At 41.8% G+C, this 18,967-nt stretch overlaps 1 protein-coding gene across 10 annotated transcripts in view; it reads right to left on the bottom strand.

The window, feature by feature from the left end:
- TRERF1 (transcriptional regulating factor 1) overlaps positions 1 to 18,967 on the bottom strand; it is a 102,463-nt gene that overhangs the window by 2,317 nt on the left and 81,179 nt on the right. For 5 of the 10 annotated variants that reach the window (XM_080408633.1, XM_080408639.1, XM_080408635.1 and 2 more), the window contains 11 exons: positions 16,771 to 18,421; positions 16,106 to 16,155; positions 15,201 to 15,351; positions 14,018 to 14,266; positions 10,190 to 10,559; positions 9,346 to 9,406; positions 8,432 to 8,571; positions 7,645 to 7,748; positions 6,358 to 6,433; positions 1,450 to 1,538; positions 490 to 603 (listed from right to left, as the gene is read on the bottom strand). In XM_080408633.1, coding sequence (XP_080264759.1) covers positions 490 to 603; positions 1,450 to 1,538; positions 6,358 to 6,433; positions 7,645 to 7,748; positions 8,432 to 8,571; positions 9,346 to 9,406; positions 10,190 to 10,559; positions 14,018 to 14,266; positions 15,201 to 15,351; positions 16,106 to 16,155; positions 16,771 to 18,150 — 2,784 coding nt within the window. In that variant the 5' untranslated portion in view covers positions 18,151 to 18,421. The remainder of the gene's footprint in view (positions 1 to 489; positions 604 to 1,449; positions 1,539 to 6,357; positions 6,434 to 7,644; positions 7,749 to 8,431; positions 8,572 to 9,345; positions 9,407 to 10,189; positions 10,560 to 14,017; positions 14,267 to 15,200; positions 15,352 to 16,105; positions 16,156 to 16,770; positions 18,422 to 18,967) is intronic. The other 5 variants (XM_080408638.1, XM_080408636.1, XM_080408634.1 and 2 more) reach the window with 3 other exon arrangements.

The raw sequence follows: 18,967 nt of genomic DNA, 5'->3' as shown, positions 1-18,967 counted from the left end.
GTACAATACTCTTCCCCAGCTGTTAGAATGGCAATGTATGCTATATTCTCAAATTAAATTACTTATTTAAAAATAAAACCCCACATCTCTTAAAACTACTCTGACTACCAGCAATACGTACCTTGAACACAAAGAATTGCATTGCCAGTTTGTGTAAATGGTATTTGTACTAGAATATGAGAGCAGCTTTCAGGTGCGCACACAGGCGCAGGCATAACGTCCAGTGGTTTACCTGATTCATCAGTAGCAAAAGCCCATAATTGCTGAACTAGAGTTAGATAATGCACTAGTCAAAACAATTTTATCCCATTACAGTCCAGGAACACAATACCTTGGTGTAGCTGAGGTTACAGAATGCTCATACAGAACATAATTTAGAATTACAGTGTAATTTAAGTTGGAAGAGATCTGTGTTCAACCCTCTCCTTGTAACAGGATAAATACAAAAATTATCAAGTGTTAAACCTTTTCATAGTATTTTAGACTTACCAGGCATTCTTCTCTCTTTTTCTCTAAACGTGTCCTGTGTTTCCGTCCCAAACGCAAGATTTTCTTCCAGGTATAGTAGTATTCCACACACTGTGCAACTGTCTTAGACTTAACCTGTATTTAAGTAATTGCAGAAATAATCCAGTCTCAATGTTTTGCTTTCATTCAACACAATTTTAACATATTCCAAGAGACAAGCTTTATTTCTCAAAAATTCAAACAGAGAAAAAAAAAAAAAAAAACAACAAAAAAAACCCCAGACAGCTTGACTAGAACAGGAATACTCCTGTTGAACAATTCCATTACTGTTTTTCAGTCAAATCTGTGTTGAATATTTCAGTACATTTCTCTGGGATTCTCTAGTCAGAAAATGACTGAGAATATACTTTTGTAGCTCAAGTGTACAATACCATCAAGAAATCTAGAAATTAAGACATGGTTCCCCAAAAATGCCAATGTTTTTCAGCATGAGTTAACAAGTAACCTACTCTGCCCCAAGATGAGTACAACTTGTCTCTTCCGCTTTGTGGCAGGAACACTAAAATTAAGCCCAAACACATTCCTCCTTTTTTAACAGACATCAACCCTTTCTGGGGCAAGGTTCAGTGCCAGTGACTCAAGCACCTTTTAACAAACGGCCAGAGAACACCAAGATGATAGTGGAGCACCATACTTCTCTTACACATAAAATGCCATGACTTGTTATTATATGTAAAAGTTTTCAGACCTGGAATCACAAGATGAACAGATTTAATTTAATTTTAACTGTTTTTTTACTGGTGCTGCAGCTGCACACATAGAAACAATCAAATGGAATGAATATACCACTCCTATTAGTGTTCTCATAACTACTGCCGGCTCTATGCCTGCAATAAGCTGGTCTGGCACTGGAAGGAAGATGAAAGGGAACAGAATTCAGCAAATGGAAAAAAACAATTGACAGAACAGAAATAGCCTTACCATTTTCTGTACAAATATGAAATCTTTGCTGTAGGTGGACAGTGCCTCTTTGAACAGCCTCCTTTCTTGATGTGTCCATTTGTCAGATCCTTAAAAAAAAGGAAGAGTGAATTCATTATAAACGATTGAACCTCACTATCTTTATGTTGATGTAGTATCTGAAACAAAAACTGGGCAACCTCAAGCACATGCTAGTGATTGCTGCTACCCAAATATAAGTATGTCTGTACTGACTCAGACCTCAAGACCATCTAACCAGCATTTGATCTCCAGCAGCAGTCACAGGCAGTTGCCTAGGGAACAGTAAGATCAGGGGAAGCAATTACAATGCCTCTCCCTAATTCTTCCTAACCTCCGATCACTTTCGGCACAGGGGATTTCCTGAGTCTGTTGCAATCTGCTTATTTAGTAATTATCCTGGTAAGTGCTGACCCACTCTTCCTTTCAACCAATTAAACTTCTCACACCCAAAAAAAATCCCTTGCCAAGAAGTTTCACAGATCAGTAGACCCACCACATGAAGAGCCACCTCCTTTTCTGTTTCCTGACTCCCAGTAGCTTCCCTGGATGACCTTCCATTCTTCAAGAGAAACTAAACCCAACCTCAACCATCAGCTCCATACTATTCAGGAACGCATGTCTCTTCTGCCACTCCCACACCTTTGGTCACTACTGCTGTTCCTCTCTGAACCTTTTCCAGCACTAAAACATTCCTGCAGGGACAAAGGGACCAGGAAGATATGTAACAGTCAACATATAAGCAATCCACAGACTGGCACAGCGGCATCACCATGTTCTCTGTCTCTTACATTTGAATTGTTTGGATTTTTAGCTGTTGTAAAATATAGAGCTGATGCTTTCACAGAACTAGCATTATAATCCCAAAGTCTCATTCTAACTGAGAAGTATCACCACAGAACTCAATATGTAAAGCTTGCATTGCTTATTCCTATATATGCTGCTTTATACTGAACTACACAGAAGTTCATCTATCATTTTGTTCTCCAGACAATAACTCTTACAGGGTCCTTTTGCAGCTCTCCACTTGTACAACTTGAGGTAAAACACTTAAATCCTCTGTGATAAAGATCACAAGTAGACAGAGATTGTAGCAATGTGCAATATGCACAAAGAGCTTTCTGATCATTTAATGGAAACTGTACATAAAACTTTCAAATATCATTATTCTGTGTTTGCTTCACCAGCCTAACTGCCCATGAAAAGATGAAATCAACATTTAAATTGAAATGAATTTATGCTTCCTCAGTATTAGTCAAAGAGAAGAAACACAGGATTACGCTACTGCATCAAAGCAGCACCCTGTTTGTAAGAGTGGCAGCATTACATATATTAAAGGAAGGATATGCAAGAAGTCGTAAAGTGGATGCCTTTGAAATGACTTACACTGTAAGAAGATTCTACTTCAGTCTGCCTGAGAGTTTCTGATTCATCTAAAACTTTTATCAAAAGAAATCCCTAATATTCATGTCAATGTTACTATTCTCCATAGAAATGCTTGCCTCTGCACCAAATTCAATTAACTTGGCCTTGGCACCATGCATGGTATTGAACTCTACAGGTTACTTATGTCTATAAAAAGTATATAGATTTTTTTTTTTTATTAGCTGTAAATGTTTTTCTTCTCAGTGTTGACTCCCAGGCTCACAAGCTTAGAGCAGGTATCTCACCTTCATATGCTGAAAACTACAAAATTACCTTTTCTGCAGGCTATTCCAGTACTGGATATAAGCATGCATTAGTTATTTCCACAGAGATTTACATTAAAGCTCTCAAGCATCAGAGAAAGGCCCTAGCTTCAAGCCACAAGTTTATTTATTCTGTTATTACCTGAAGATCAGTATGTCAGGCATTGAATCTTTCCCACCCTGAACCAGTGTCATTCCCTTCTTATACCACGTGCCAGTTATTTGCATTCACCCTCCCTTTGGGCAGGGGTAAAGGCACTGATTCAGTCCAGGGGCCTCCTCTACTATGCCAAAATGTAACTTCAAAAAGCATGACAGCACCAACAAAATTTTTGGTTTTGGCAAACCTCTCTAGTCATGCTCTCCTGCCTCTACCCTACCCTTCTGAAAACCCAAACATAAAAACAAAAACCAAAAAAACCCCACCATCCAACCCAAAAAATAGAATCAATTCTATGAACTAGTTTTATTGTACACCTAACAGAGGATTCAGGCCTTACAGAGTTTCCCCAATAGCTGTGGTATTAGCAGAGACCCTTATAAGATTATGCGGGTTAATTGGAAGTAACCTAATTAATAGAATAAATCCTGTGTAGGAAAAGAAACAGAAGAAAAGCTGTTTTTAACTCTGGTTGCTGGGAAACCACTTTTGCTCTTGTTAGCTTGAGGGAGATATAGAGAACATGTATAGAGAGAGATCTGCAATGCAGCAGGAAAGAATTTTGGACTTTGGAACACAGATAAAATTTTAAAGCTGGTCTTTATGTTTAGATTTTTATTCTACATTTTGTTTTACCTGACATATTGTTATTACACTGATTAACTGACAATAAATACCTTCAGATTTGGGGTCTCTGGGGCCTGACCCGTGGGTTTCAAGGGGACTACATCTGCACCCAGGGAGCCCCCTGAGAGGTGGCTCAAATTCATTACACAGAGCATATGCTGGGTCTGATCCACACCCTATCACAGCATGTACAAGAAGTTTCCGGACTGCCTGAACATTATTTCAGAGACCATTTCTCCTGCAATTCAAATTCAGACCTGAGAAATCCCACTGTTCAAATGAAAACAACTCAAGCATTTACATCAGTGCTCCTCTTGTATTAGATACGCTGTTCCCCCTCTCTTCCTGAAAACACCATCCTGACAGATACCGATGGCAAAGTATTAGGGCAGAGACATTAGGGTGTTCTTCTAACCAGCCCTGGGGGTCAGCATGCCCAGCTCTCCTGGCACACAACAGAAACGCCTCAAGTTTACAACCTGCCTCCCTCAGAAGCCCTTGTACCCTTCACTTGTACCCTCATTTGAGGGCAATGCTAAGAATGAGTTTGGCTATGTATTGTTTGTGGTATCAGCTAATTCTCATGAGGCAGTGCCATTCGATCTATTCCGCCTTTCAACAGGACAGTGTCTGAAAGCTGATTTCTGAATAGGGAGCAGAAAGCCCAAAGAGTTAACCCAAACAAATGCTACTTGAAGTTATATTAAGCTATTCATGCACCAGTTTGTAAGAAATTTCCATATACCTTGAGTAGCTGATTATCAACCACAAATAACTATTATTCAAGAGCTGCTGCATGGTGCTAGAGTTTGGCTGTCAATAAAAGTTGCAATCACGTTGCATTCAAAAGCATTAGTAAGTAATGCTTTGTCTTGTTATTTTATGGTACTTAAAATCCTGACTGGTGAGATTGTTTCATGCTTCCTTTCCTGTTTAAGAAATAGGGATATGTTGTTGTTCACAGGTCTCAGTGCTAGATAACAAGGATTAGTGTCATCTCACGTGAAAGATTAAACAGAACAGTCTCTCCTGGCTCCTCTCCACATCAAAATAAAACACTTTCCAAAACTACTGTGAGGTTACTTCAGTAAAGTCTGTTCCTCCTCCTCTGCCACACAGGCAGAATTTTCTTATCTGCTCTGCTAGTTAGATCGCTTATTCAGGATGAGGCTGCTGGGATATCTCCTCATCTTCCTGCTCTCATGCCCTGGGAGCTGCCGTTCACACGTATGATTTGGTGTCATCAGACAAGAGACCCTGGTCAAAGTTCCTGGGTGATATCCTCCTTCTCCATCCACCCCCACGTCCATCCTTTGGACTGCAACAGAGCTGTTAAAGGCACTAGGCATCTCCCCCAGACAAGACTCCAAACCTGATTTTCACATATATTCACACTTATTATCAACTGCCATCAAACATGTTTCTGTTCTTGTTCTAGGCCAAGGGGTTAAGGTGTTGGGTGACAAAAGAGTCCTTGTTACTTGGGAGTCTTTCCACTAAGCTGCTACAGCCAGGCAGTAGCTTGTTTCTATACTTATGTTGTACAACAGCTGTAACTGGAAATGAGTATATGACCCTCAACATTGTGATTGACTGACCACTGGGAGATTCTTGGCTTACCTATTGTGCCTAAACTAGAGATGAAGTCTTAAATCACTTAGGTAAAACCCTATTCTGTGTGTCCAAGTAGCTGTTAGCCACTACAAAGCACTAAGCACTAACGTGGAGGGCTGCAGAGGAGAGACATTTGCCGCCTATGCTTAGATGACATAACACAAGTCCAGGAGCTGAACACTGCATTGTGTATTTCACAGGGCACTTCTGCTTCATCACCAAAATGCAGCTCCTGCTGTGTTTGTTACAGAAGTCACCATCCCAGAAGCGTTTCTTTTAGGCTAGATCCACACAAAGAGAGGCTCTGAATCCAGTACTAAGACATGAGTGAGAGTTACAGCACTGCTTCTTTGGAAGGATGCTCACGATTATCATATTCATTTATCATGCACCATCACCTCAAAAGGAAGGCGTGACAGTAGATATTTACATACCAGAAAATGAAGACCTAACTGCTAGTAAATTATAATCTACAAACAGCAGCAGTTTTCAAAGGAAATCAACAAATTAAATTTTAGGTTGAAAGAGGAAAAAAAATTACTCAAGACAGTTTTAAATCTGTAGGCCCTATGTAGCAACATGGATGCAAAGTTTCTGTACATCATCAATCAGGTAAAAAACTGCCAAACTTGGAACAAAAGGCTCCAGGTACCACTCAGCACTGTCCACATCACCCCTCTATTAGATGCTGTCATCCCTGCAGCAGACAGCAGAGAGTGCAGCATGAACCCATTCTCTAGCCTGGGACGCCAGCCTCAGACTCCATATACCAGAAAATACAGAGACCTCAAGGAAACCTACCAGCGTAGTGGTAATTTGCTAAAGGATGACACTTCAATCTCACTGGCTTTCTCAACAGCAGCTTCTCAAGAGCAACCTAAATTAAAAAGCAGGGAAAACCAGAATTAGCAAATGCAGTCAGCTGCTACATACAACTGCAATTAGAAGACTATTTGGTACAAGGATATGAATTAATTTTCTCTCTTTTTTTTTTTTTTCTTTTCTGTCATACAAAATCACATCAAATTATTCCAAGGCACATTAACACTGTACCTCACAGAACAGCGCCTAATGGACACCTGTCCTGCCTTAATTAGCACAAATGCGGCTAATACTTAGCAACTTCCAGTTCTTCCCTCCCTTCTGCTTGACACATACAAATATGTTCATAGTGTTTGATTTGATGGTGTTAATTAATACTCATATTTAATGGTTGGTTTGATAGCATTAATATTTATACCATGAAATCTTTTGGAATATCTGTTTAGGTCAACACCTGTGAGGAATGACAGCAAGTGTTAATCCTCCTTTACATCAGGGAGACAGGTGATTTGTGGATCTCTGAAATTTTTCCCTGACAATACAGACCCCTCTGTTTAGCAAGTGTCACGTCCTGGCAGTAAGTTCAGTCACCTGTCTCAGACCTCTCAGATACAGCTAACAGCCTAAGGAAACTGGGACACAAGCTAAAACCCACTGTATTAGACAATCCTGTAAGATTCATTTCAGTGATGTGTTCTGCTGCATTTTGTTTTAAATTGACTTTCCAGGAATCTGTGCAGGGCCTTGTCTTTCCCTAACACTGGGCAAAATGGACATTTGCCCTAGCTAATAACATTTCCATCACTAAACCAATGCAAATATTTGAAATGCATTATTTATATGAGAACTGTGTGCAATTACCTTACAGTTCTGAACAAATAAGTAGATGTGAATGCTGCTACAAAAAACGTTTTTTATAAGTGCTAGAAGAGGACTAAGGTCTCTGTGACCAAACATAAAGCTTGTGAAATATCAGGGCTGGAGCAAGCACTAGGAGAATTCAAAGCCCCAAGGCTATAAACTAAGTAATCTTATCTATATGAAATATACAGTAAGCCTTCAGAGAGACACTGCTTTGAAATTTAAATTTATTAAAGAATGAAAGGGAAAAAGTCATTCCCCAAAAATGTTACAGGATGTTTAAAGCATCACTGCAAATCAATCAGAAATTTATTTTTATATAACCATATCTAAATCCATTTAATAAAGCATGTTAATTTATCTGCAGAAGAGGATCGTATCTCCCCTTTCAGCTTCTTATCTTACCATAATATCTCCTTTTGCTTCAAAGAGAGAGTGCAAAGCGTATTCTGAGTTAGTTCCTCCACCAGGTAACACACTGGAACAGCTCATATTTAAAAGGTCTTCCACTGTCAGAAACAAGTCAACATTTTACTGCTAATACAGTAGCCTGTCAGTCAAACATCAAGAGTCAAGGATTCTGTAACGCCACTCAACGATAATGTAGCTCAGGGCAGCAGCTTTCATACTCTCTCTCCCCAGCACCTCACCTCCTGGTTTTAGGATCACTCACTGAGAAGGGGATGTGACGGGATTTGCAGAGCACACCCTTGGGATGGGACAGGCTACTGCTGTGGGGCAGTGGTTTGCACAGGCCAGTGATGTTGCTGTGCCAAGAAGGCTCCAGCCAGGGTAGAGAAGCCTAAGTGAACCATGCGGGAAGCAGGAATAAATAAACTTTTCTCAGGACTGGCAGAAGCCACTGAGCCCATCATATTTCCTCTCACTTATGGTCACAGGACAGGCCCAGAAGCCATCAGCTGCCTCTCACCTGTGACCTCTGCCCTTACCAGGAAGTTCAGTCCCCCAAAAAAAAAACACCTCTCAGCAATGATCTTTCCCCCTTGGCTGCCAGAAAGCAGTTCACCCAGACTTCCCTTTAAGTGCCATTATATTATGTTGTTACTGTGAACCTTAACATGCAGTTCTGGTCTCTTGGTCTGCATTCTCAGTAATTAATACTCTCTGGAACATCTGGTACAGCATACACATGAGAAATCAATGTGAACTTCTAAAACAGCAAGTATTGTACCTCTTTGTTGGAAGACTTTGTTCTCCAGTTCTGGCCACGGTTTCCAAACCAAAGTAGCCTTGTGCACATCTCTCTCCATTACCAATCTGTCCTGCAGCTCAGGAATATTAGCCTGGAATCTGGACCCAATATTGATTCGCCTGTAAAGACAAATAAATAAGTACTGAACTACACAACTTGCAGAAAAACCAGAAGTCACATTAGCATTCACTTTGTTTCCAACAAAACTTCTATTAAACTGGAGTGGCAGGAAATTGTGTCAGATTGCTTTACGCAACGCATTAGTCTCAGCGGGATAAGTATTTTGAGTATGAAAGAACACCAATCTCTTGGGGGCAAACAAATATTTTGATACACAATTTAAAACTATACTGAGACAACATATCTTATGGACAACCTAAGCTAGCTTATATATATGCTGACTAGCAAAGAGGGAGATGCCAGGAACTGTAACATTCTGCTTCACAGAGAAGGGCACTCTTCAGCAGAGAGCAGAAAGAGACAGTACTGCTGAAGAGACAACCCTGTTTTCAGTCTGCTCTGGAGAACCTAGAAGGTAATACCTCTCCAAAACTTCACAGTTAATATAACAAATAAAAGCAAGAGTACTGGATTGGCATCTCTTTTCCTCATGGCCCTCTTCCCAGCCATCACTAACCATACAGTGTTTCAGCTTCAGTGGTTCCCACCAAACCTCTCCTACTGCGTTTTTGAGCCATGACATCTACATCTCCCACAGTCATTTCGCTCTCAGTGTCCTCAGCCACCACCCAGAACAACCTTAAATGTGTCCAGCCCAACATGACTTCAAGCAGTTGAACGCTACCTGCTTAGTACAAAACACTTCAGGCTACACGCTCTAGGCTGGAGCCAGTCTACAACAGCAGTGATAAAAACAGTATTATTTTTCTTACGGTTCAACAGTCTGTTCTCCAGGCCCAGGCGTCACCGGAATTACACTTCCATCGATACTATCTGAAACAGAGATTGGAGTTTGAGTTTAAAAGTGTATTTTGGTAATAACTGCAATGCAGCTGATGCTCCATCTCCTGGGCTGCATTGCGACCTCCCTATTAACATCAACATTACTCCAGTGTATTAAACAAAAACTACCTTTTATCAATATTTAGATTGAAGCAGTCTGAATTGTTAAAGGTAACAAATATCCTAACTTGCAGAGGTTTCTGCTGTCTTGTCCACCTTTTCTTGTGAAGCACTGAACGACAAATACTTAAAATGAACCTCATGTTTCAAACCAGGTCTTTTCCCTCCACTTCAGAAGGCCCAGATGTAATGAGACATAGTGGTCTTTTCTTGAGGCAGACCACATTGAAAGATCACAACCTTACTCGCTGGTTAGGCTCCTCTGTTCACTTTATGCTTTAACACCCTCTACAACTGGGGTCCTCAAACTTTTTAAACAGGGGGCGAGCACGCAGATGAAGTGGCAGGCAGTCATCTGCGGCTGCCTGGTTTCCCCCCCCAACCCCCGGCAGTGGGGTGGGGCACGGGGGGTTCTGTAAATACTGGGGGCTGGATTGAGGACCCTGGGGGCCGTATCTGGCCCGCAGGCCATAGTTTGAGGACCACTGCTCTACAACATCCAAGGCAAAACCCCTGATAAAGATAGACTTTTCCTGTGAAGTAGCAGAACCAACTGTGTGTGTGAGCACATGTAGAAATCATCAATGTGGTAACACCAGAAGAGAGAACAGCGGTATTTAGCATGTACTGCCACTCTGTGAATGTAATACTTACTAGACCGACACAGGAGCACCCGTGGAGTAGGTGTCAGTGGAGTAAGTGGCAGCTGCGTATGTGAGGTGCTATGAGATGATGTGATAACACTGCTGAAGAGACCAGACCCTTGCCGAACTGGACTAAGCATTGGTGGCGGAGTGTAGGGAGGGAGCTCATGCGTCCGGTCTAGCAGATGATCTCCAAGGACACGGGGAGAGCGAAGCTGACTCTGGTACAGGGTTGCACCGGAATGGGACATGCTGAAGTTGAAGGAAGGAGGAGGTATGAAGAGAGGTTCAGGTCTGTGCCGATACTTCTTCTTGTCCTGCAATGGTTTGAAGTTTTCTTCCAATTTTACAGCACTTTGATGAGGTTTTTTGCTAATTTCCTAAATGAAAACACACTGAACTTTAGTATTTAGGCATGCTTAAATGTGGTTCGCACACAAACCCCTACAGGTTAGGGCAACAGCCACAGAAAAGCTGTTACCACCAGGCAGTTATACCACCATAATAAGCCCAGCCAGTATACTATCTGGTGTGACACAGAAACCTCAGGGGAGTGAGGAAAAAAAGGACAAATTATCCTCACCTCCATCAGCAAGGCCCCTGGGTCAAAGACACAGGCACAGACATGGAGAGGCTGCTCAGCTTCTGCAGGTGAGGGAATAGCTCTCCCAGGCCATAAGTCTCCCACACCCTTCTTCAGCTCCACCTGAACACCCTGAGCACTTCTATTCCCACTGAACACACACAGGCTGTTGGGAGTTACTTCATTACCCAGTCACAGTTTATTAAAAACTTTATATGAAATATTTTCCAATACATTTATTTTGTTTGACTACGAAGGACACAAGCACAGCGAAATTACTGCAGTACTCAGCAGCAGGATAGGAAGAAAAATGTAATAAATTCAAATTCTTTGCCTCTTATCACTACATTCCCATCAGCTTGAGTACAGTCCAGCTGCAACGAATCTTGAACTTAACTCTCTCCTCTTCCCTTGGAAGAAAAAGGCTAGTAGATGACCACCTGGGAAATGAACACACTGTAACATGCCTAGAATTCTACAATTTGAATGCTAAAAATCATTTAGCAATAAATCCCTACAGTCCACAGAACAATGAGGCACAGAATTTGTGCCAGTGTGGAATCTGTGGATTTCTGGAGGGTGAGGTGGGAAGAACCAGGTTCTCAGGTTGTGCTTTAAGAACACACAGAAGCTGGTAGATGAACACAGTATTTATTAAATATACTGTTTTCAGTTGTCCAGATTGTAGATCCTCTTTAGGATAAACTTGGAAAGCAGAATAAATTTTTTCACAGACAGGGTTACTCCAGAATGTCTGCATCATCTGGTAAATTCTACTACTACATAAAGTAAATAACTACAATGTATGTTTAGACAACATACATCTTTACACCATGGGTGGTTCTTGAGAATCACATTCACCCAATAAAAATCATGTTAAAGGAGCATTAGCACTGTCACCCTTTATCCCTTATGTTAATATGTTCCAGCTTGTGGAAATGTTTTTGATTACAGAGGTCCTGTCCTCTCTGTTAGATCATGGCTGTATCCTCTCCAACAGCTGTTGACATTCTGTCTCCAAAAAAAATTAAATTTTGGAAGAGTTTTTCTTTTGCAGGACAAAATGCAGCTTTACAGAGAATTTGGTTGATAACGGACACTCAGAACAGTGAAAGGATGAGGGTTACCTATAATCACAGACATAGTCCATCACGATGGTGAACATTTAGTGTTCAAAAAGGAGAAAAGGGATAAAACCCTTAACTCAAGGGAAAAAAACCACCAAAACAAACCAACATCTAAAAAAAAACCCAGCAGGCCAGATCCCAGTCTTTGATTAAGGGCTCATTTTGTTTTGCTCTTTAAAGGTGAAAGAGCTGATACTCCTTTCTCACTAATGTAAAGCAAACTAATCAACCAAGACAGCATCTCAGAAGTCCTACACACCACCACCTCCTGTGCTGCCTCACCTACAGTATACCTGAGCCTCAGCGCGGTTATGCCAACACTGCTTTCGAAAACGACCACATTGAATATTAAGGGAGATAGTGATGTCCATGGGATCTCAATGCAGAATCCCCTCAACACTTTTCTGAAGCTCCAGGAACTGGTTCCCATTATCCAAGACTGAAGGCATCCTTGTGAGCCCTGCTGCCACACACCTTGATAAATCCACTCTGGGTAGATCCTGATGGACCTCCCTTGACCGCTGGCTTCAGCTCGCTGAACTATAGCCTTGCTGAACATTTAGTTTTCTTCTGTTGTTTAATTGTACTGATTCTATGAGCTTTGTGGGAGCTTTTCTGGACAGCTCAAAGCACCATATAAATAAATGCAACACAGCTCCATTTTTTTTTTGGTATTTAAAAAAAAAAAGTCTCCAATGGCATAATCTCCTCACAGAGGAAGATGGAATTGTAGATCTTTTGATCTTCGAACATTTCCAATACTACTGCTTATATAAAAGATAGGATCCAGAGAGGAAACTGCATGAGTTTAGTTTGCTTGGGCAATAACAAAGACTGCAAGCATGATTTTGAGTGAATGAATGTGCATTTAGCCAAACACTGGCAGATTTAATCACAGTCACTTTACATACGTTGCAGAAATACACAAGCCCAAGCCACCTACTCTGATGTCTCTAGAGAAGATCTCCCACTCAGAGCTCAAGGATTCAGAAAAGACTGTCCCTTTTCTCTCCAGAAACTAGAAATAGAAAAGAAAAACTGTACTGCTGAGTTACAAGCTAAGTATTGTGAAACGCCGGCTTCCACAGTGAAGTGGAAGTTTATGTGTAAAACCTCTTTCTAAAAGGAAAAGAGTAAAATATTTTACTTTTTAAAATACTACATATTTAAAATTAGTGTTTATGAGTGAAGGGTCGGGAGAGGGGTGATAAATACATGAATATTATAAGGAGTCACCCATGATGGTATATGCTGTCCTCTTGTTTGGCCATCAGCCTCACGAGAAGAAGGGAAGAAAAAAAAAATCACAAGAGTATTTCTCTGCATTATACAGATAATACCATACAGTAGTTATACTCCCCAGTAATCTCTTATCATGGTGTAGCCTGCAAGCATGGATTTGAAGGAACAAGCAGCATCTATTCCTACCCTGGTATGTGAAATAAATACTGCTTCCTCCAAGACTCTTTCAAGAAAACAATAAAGAGCATTCTCATGTGTCATTCAAGTATTCATCAATTCCTCATGCTGCCTGACAATTTCAGTTTTACAATTGTAATAAAAGCACTAAGCATAGCTATTTCTCCTATATCAGAATTCCCCGTGATTAACTCTTAGATCTGATGCATGCAAAGAGAAAGGGGAAAATGACTTCATTGCAAAACTCTGAGTCGGCAAGCTTAGAGCACACACTGTAAGCAAGCACTGCACAGTGCTCTCCCATCTTTGGCTGAAATGAGAAGCACATATATCTGACTTTAAAAAACAGAAAGAAATAAACCTGCTGAATTTAAGCAATAACAGGAAAACAAAGCAGCCTGAAAAGGAAAAGACAATAACAGCAAAAAGATACTAAATCCCTTTGTTCTAGTGGGATAAGAATATCACATTCCAATTTCAAATGATTTATTTTCAGCTGATGTCTTGATTCCCCAAGCAAAGGGAAAATTAGTATTTTCCAATGACTGAGGAAGAAATTCTATGATGCCACAAGCCTTTTTTGTTTACTAGGCATCGTTAAGATTCCAGAAAATATTCTAAAATACAGACATTTCAGCAAGTAGCAGCACTATAAGCAAAGGGATTTAACAAGCACAGCACAGTTAGTGGCAAGATATGCAGCACTCACAGAGGATGAGCAGGGGTTGGCCACTTTTGGACTGCACGGTGGAGAGTAAGTCATCTTCACGAGAACGGGCATCTCATCATCTGACACAGAGTTGGCAGGCTTGTCTTTGACTGTGGCAGTGCTGGCAGAGGGCTGCGTGCTGGGCTCAGGTGACAGAAGCTTTACAGGGACAGACACTGGCATGACGATGGGCGCGAGGCTATCCCCCTCTTTTGGCAGCGGCTGCTGTGGTGGTTTCTCTCCTTCATCCTGTACAGACAATTAAAGGCTTTCAGCCCGAGTGAGAGAGGGCTACTTCTGGATCGATACACCACGCAACGTATGCACCGTGGCTGAAAATAAGTGGCCAGGGTTACAAAACACACAACAGCGCTGCTTCCTGGACTCTTTATTCGCCTTGAATGAAGTTGGCAGATTACTTATGACTCCTACATAGGATTCAGCCTCAGTGATAAACAAACACATTAAACATCTTTACAAGGTAACTTGCAGGAGGGGATATAAACACGTGCTCTTTTTATCACTATAAAGGCAGAACTCTCCATCACCCACCAAAAAAAAGATACAGATGGTGTAACTGATAGCTCTTTGCCTTCCCGTGGTATTCCCCATTAGGACAGAATTTCTAAAATACCAGGACAGAGGAAGACTGTCTGGCAGGGCAAGTTATTTTTATGCAGAACAATTCAAACCCACATTTTTGGTTTGGTATTTGTTAATACCTGCAGAACTAAAACACTTGGGAAGAAAGCTGTCAAAGACTCAACAATCCTGCTCCTTCAACTAAAGCCTGGGAAGGATTCCAATAAACATCCCTTAGTCATCCAAGTAGCCCAAATGAAAATAAGGAAGACTTGATGTTTCTGATATTTATAATATAATAAACATGAGGGGAAAATAATTCAGACCCTCTTGACACAACTTTGTAGAGTGTTTTTATAATGTGCAGAGAAACAGAGAGGTACAAATGCTGTCCTGTCTTCTGCCACTGCCTCTGACTTCGAAGCAAGACTTCTGGCCTACAAACTGGCACAATCATGTGCATTTCTACTCACGGAGGGTATGACATAACAAAACAGCGCTGAGAAGAACAAGTTTTGACAGCAAAGCAAAGCATGGCAAAGCAAGCAAATATCAACATGGAAAGGAGAGCGCCAAATACTGAAGTAAACCAGACTGCTACCTGTTTGAAGTTAGGAGATGCTCTTACTCCTCCGTGTGACCTCATGTGACCATTTAGAGCAGGCAAACTCTTAAACTCCTTCAAGCATATTGAACACATTAGCTTGTTCTTCGCATCAGCTCTCTCAGGAAGTGTTTCTCTGTTCTGGCCACTATTTTTATTTTCATTTTTTTATAGCATGGAACAGAAGAAGAGACATTAATTTGGCACATTCCCTTTGTTGCAGAGGAAGCTTTTTAGTCAAGGAAATCAAAATTTTACAGCTAGATGGTTACGAAACCACAAGTAAGCACTGGGTGAATAGTGTGGAATACGTGGGCAATAACCTAGATCAGCTGCTCCCAAGATGAGGAGAAAGGAAGTTTTGAGTAGGACACATCAAAGCATGGCCCTCTGTATAGAAAAGTCTGAGAACCCACAAGATCTATCATGACAGACCGACATTTCTCCACTCATGACAGCAGTTAACAAGTGCTTGGACCCAATGCGCCTACTTATGGTAGACAACTGTGCCGGAGGACACCTCAGCCCTTCAGAGGCAAGGCCTTAAGAAAAACAGAAGATCCCTGCTGCCAGAGATACAAATCCAAACCACACATCATCCCTTCTCTTACAAATGCAAGATTGAGAGCAAACTGCTCCCCTGCTTTTGCGTTTTCTTTGGTTCCTTTTTTTTTTCCTCTCCTTTCTTTCTTTTTTGAAAGACAATGCATTTATTTCATTTTATTGATGGGGGGGATGGTGAAAAAAAATCACACAAACTTAAATCCTAAAAGCTAAAGATGTTTCTAGAAGAGCAACGACTCTTACCTACCCAGAGTACATTCCCCTCCCTCTAAGCTGCAGCACTCCTTTGTATTTCTCATATTTAAATTAAAAAGACAAAAGAAATTTTTTTAAAATACCTTTGTTCTGGGGACAACGGCTGCCGTCTGCCATCTGACAGTTGCACCTGCTATCAAAGGAGGAAGAGGGGAAGAGGAGAAAAAAGAAAATAATTTTTCAGGAAATATTAATGCATAAATGAAGGTCCTCACAGGATTATGTTTGTGTTTTGCATATGATTTCACTAATATTAAAAGCCTCTGAACTGAACGCCTTACATGTCTCTACCAAATCAGTCCTCTGTGCGTGTAATAGTGCAAGTTCTCCTCCACTCACCTGTTTGCCGTTTTGAAACCTTTGCTCTGACCCAGGTATTACTTTTGGAAACAGGGAGTTGACTAACTCTTCCTGAACAATCAAGCCCTCAGGTGTTGAAAAATTAGCAAAAGCACTTTATTGTAACTGGGCCCCTCCTCCCCAGACACCAAGACAGAATTTCCCAAAGACTCCCGTGAGGGAAGCAGCAGCCCCACAGCAGCAGCAGCCCTGTGCTGTCGCCAGCCTGGCCCCAAACCAACCCAGCAAGGCAGACCTAAGTCTACTAATGCAGCTCCCCAAAACATCCCAGTGATGCCCATCACTCACATCCCAACCTCCCTGCTCTTCTGCAACAGTTTCGTTTCCACACCTTGCTACTCTTCTGCAAAACAAGTTCAGCTGAGCACGGACCTAAAATCCTGCCTACCTGAGGCCACGTGGTGCTGGGAGAGTCTTGCTGAGAGCTTTTGTTGTTCAGATGAACTCCTGAGGGTAGCAAAAGAGTTCGATGAGGAACAGCATTACCTACAGAATTAATTTCCTGCCGTGTGGGATCCTCTGTGGTCTCTGGTGGAGTGAGGCCAACATGGGAGTTCAGAGATGTCACTCTGCTTTCACTCAGGTATTGCTTCTGCTGATCTTGCTGCTGCTGCAGTAAACTCTGTGGGTACAAGTGCCTGTACTGTTCATGGGGATCCTGGTAGCAATACTGAGGCACTGCTCCCAACTGGATAAGCTGCACAGGATGACCAGGATCCTGAGAGTACTGGTGTGGTTCATGCATAGTCTTTGGATCTGGTTCCCTGTGATACGGAGGAAGCGGCAATTGCATCTGTTGCTGCTGTTGCTGTAACTGCTGCATAACAGGTTGCGTTTGGTAATACTGAGCTATTTGCATTGGACACTGCCGCTGCTGCTGCTGCCGAGTTGGCTGTTGCTGCTGCTGGATCTCCTGTATCGACAGCCGCTGATGTCCCTGCTGCGGCTGAGCATAGTATTGAGTCTGCTGCAAGTGCTGCATCTGTTGCGGTAAGAGCTGCTGGGACTGCATTTGTTGAATGTGCGTCTGTCCTTGCTGAAACGCAGAATGCATCTGCATTTGTGATAAATGCTGCTGGTAGTCGTAGTACAACTGTTGGTGCTGCATGACTTGCATTTGTTGCTTTTGCTGTGTGCTTGCAAAATTCTGGTGTGTCTGCTGTGGCACCGGTTGGTATCTTTGTACACTGGAAGTTACAGGCTGTTGCTCAACTGCTGGCTTCTGGGACAGCAGCTGCCTGAGCGCACTGTCACCGGAATTATCCACCATTGAAGACTCGGTGTGCAAAACCTGAGCCATGTTGTTGACTTGAATTCTCAGATTTTGGTTAGCAAATACTTGTGTAAAGGAGTCCAATTTATGCAGGACCCCACTGGTAATTTTTTGCGATCTATTTTCACTGGGTTGAGAGTAAGAATATTGGTATCCATCATGGGACTCCCCCTGCCCAAGGGGGCTCCACATAGCGCTTTGATTATTCAAATTGTTCCTCACTGGGACATGGTTTCCTGAGCCAGAATGTGTCCAACTGGTTTGTCTAGATGTATCCACTGACCCAAGACTTTTTGAACCTACAGGCAAAGCTATACTGTCTCTTGAATCTTGGGGAAACTGGGGGGAGAGAGGGGATGCCTGGGGAACATCCATAACAGATGTCCCATAGCTATGATTTAGAGATGGAAGGGAGTTCATTTGGTGTTGTTGGTAGTACAAGTTCTCATTGCTGTTGGTAGTATGGTTAGTTTTATACAATTCCTGGTCCCCCATTTTTGGTCACTTCTGTTCCAAACTTACAGGCACACGAACCATTGAAATCTCTATGAACCCTGAGATAGCTGAGTGAGGGGAAGGGAGGGGAGGGGAAAAGAAGCTAGAATTACTTATAATTCAGCATGTCCATGTGCATCACAAGGACTTAAGATTGCCTCCAGTCTGTCAGTAATTCCAATCTCGGACTTGACGTTGCTTCACATCTTCAATAAATGAACCAAAGCACAAATCCTACACAGATCAATAGATTCAGTGTGCCAGACACCTGCTGAGTAAGAGAAAGACAAGGTAAGTGCTGGCTCTGCATAAACTGTTGCTGTTATTGCCTCAAAAGCAACTGTAAAATCTCCTAGTTGGAAATATATAATCAGATGCAAAATTGTAGCAGCTGGGTTATTCCAGAGCAGTTAGATTACTTCATCTCATCCCATTATCCTGCCTCTTCTCTAGTGTTCTGATAAAATCATTTTGCAAACTAATAAAGGCTTATTCTTCAAAACTGTTTTTTCCTCTAAAGTACCTGAACATTCAAGCAGTTTTAGCTGGCCACATACTGCGCTCTCATGACTAGTTTTAGCCAAAGTGTTGACTATCAAACCAAGTCACCTTCCTAGAGTTACAGCCTTCTTGTCAGAAGAAACATGCCCATTTCCTAACACAAAATCAAGTAGTATAGACACCACAGATGCCTCCACAAAGGCCTGAAAAAGCAGGTAAAAGAAAACCACGGCTCTGAACAAAGCTGACCGTATTCAGATATCAGCGTCTAACAGGACATACAGAAAAGTCAACTGCAATCTGGGATTTGCACAGA

The sequence above is a fragment of the Falco punctatus genome (assembly GCF_963210335.1).
Source record: "Falco punctatus genome assembly, chromosome: 12".
In the NCBI taxonomy this organism is placed as follows: domain Eukaryota; kingdom Metazoa; phylum Chordata; class Aves; order Falconiformes; family Falconidae; genus Falco; species Falco punctatus.
The sequence above is the reverse complement of the archived record's forward strand: the minus strand, read 5'-3'. Positions and strand labels throughout refer to the sequence as shown.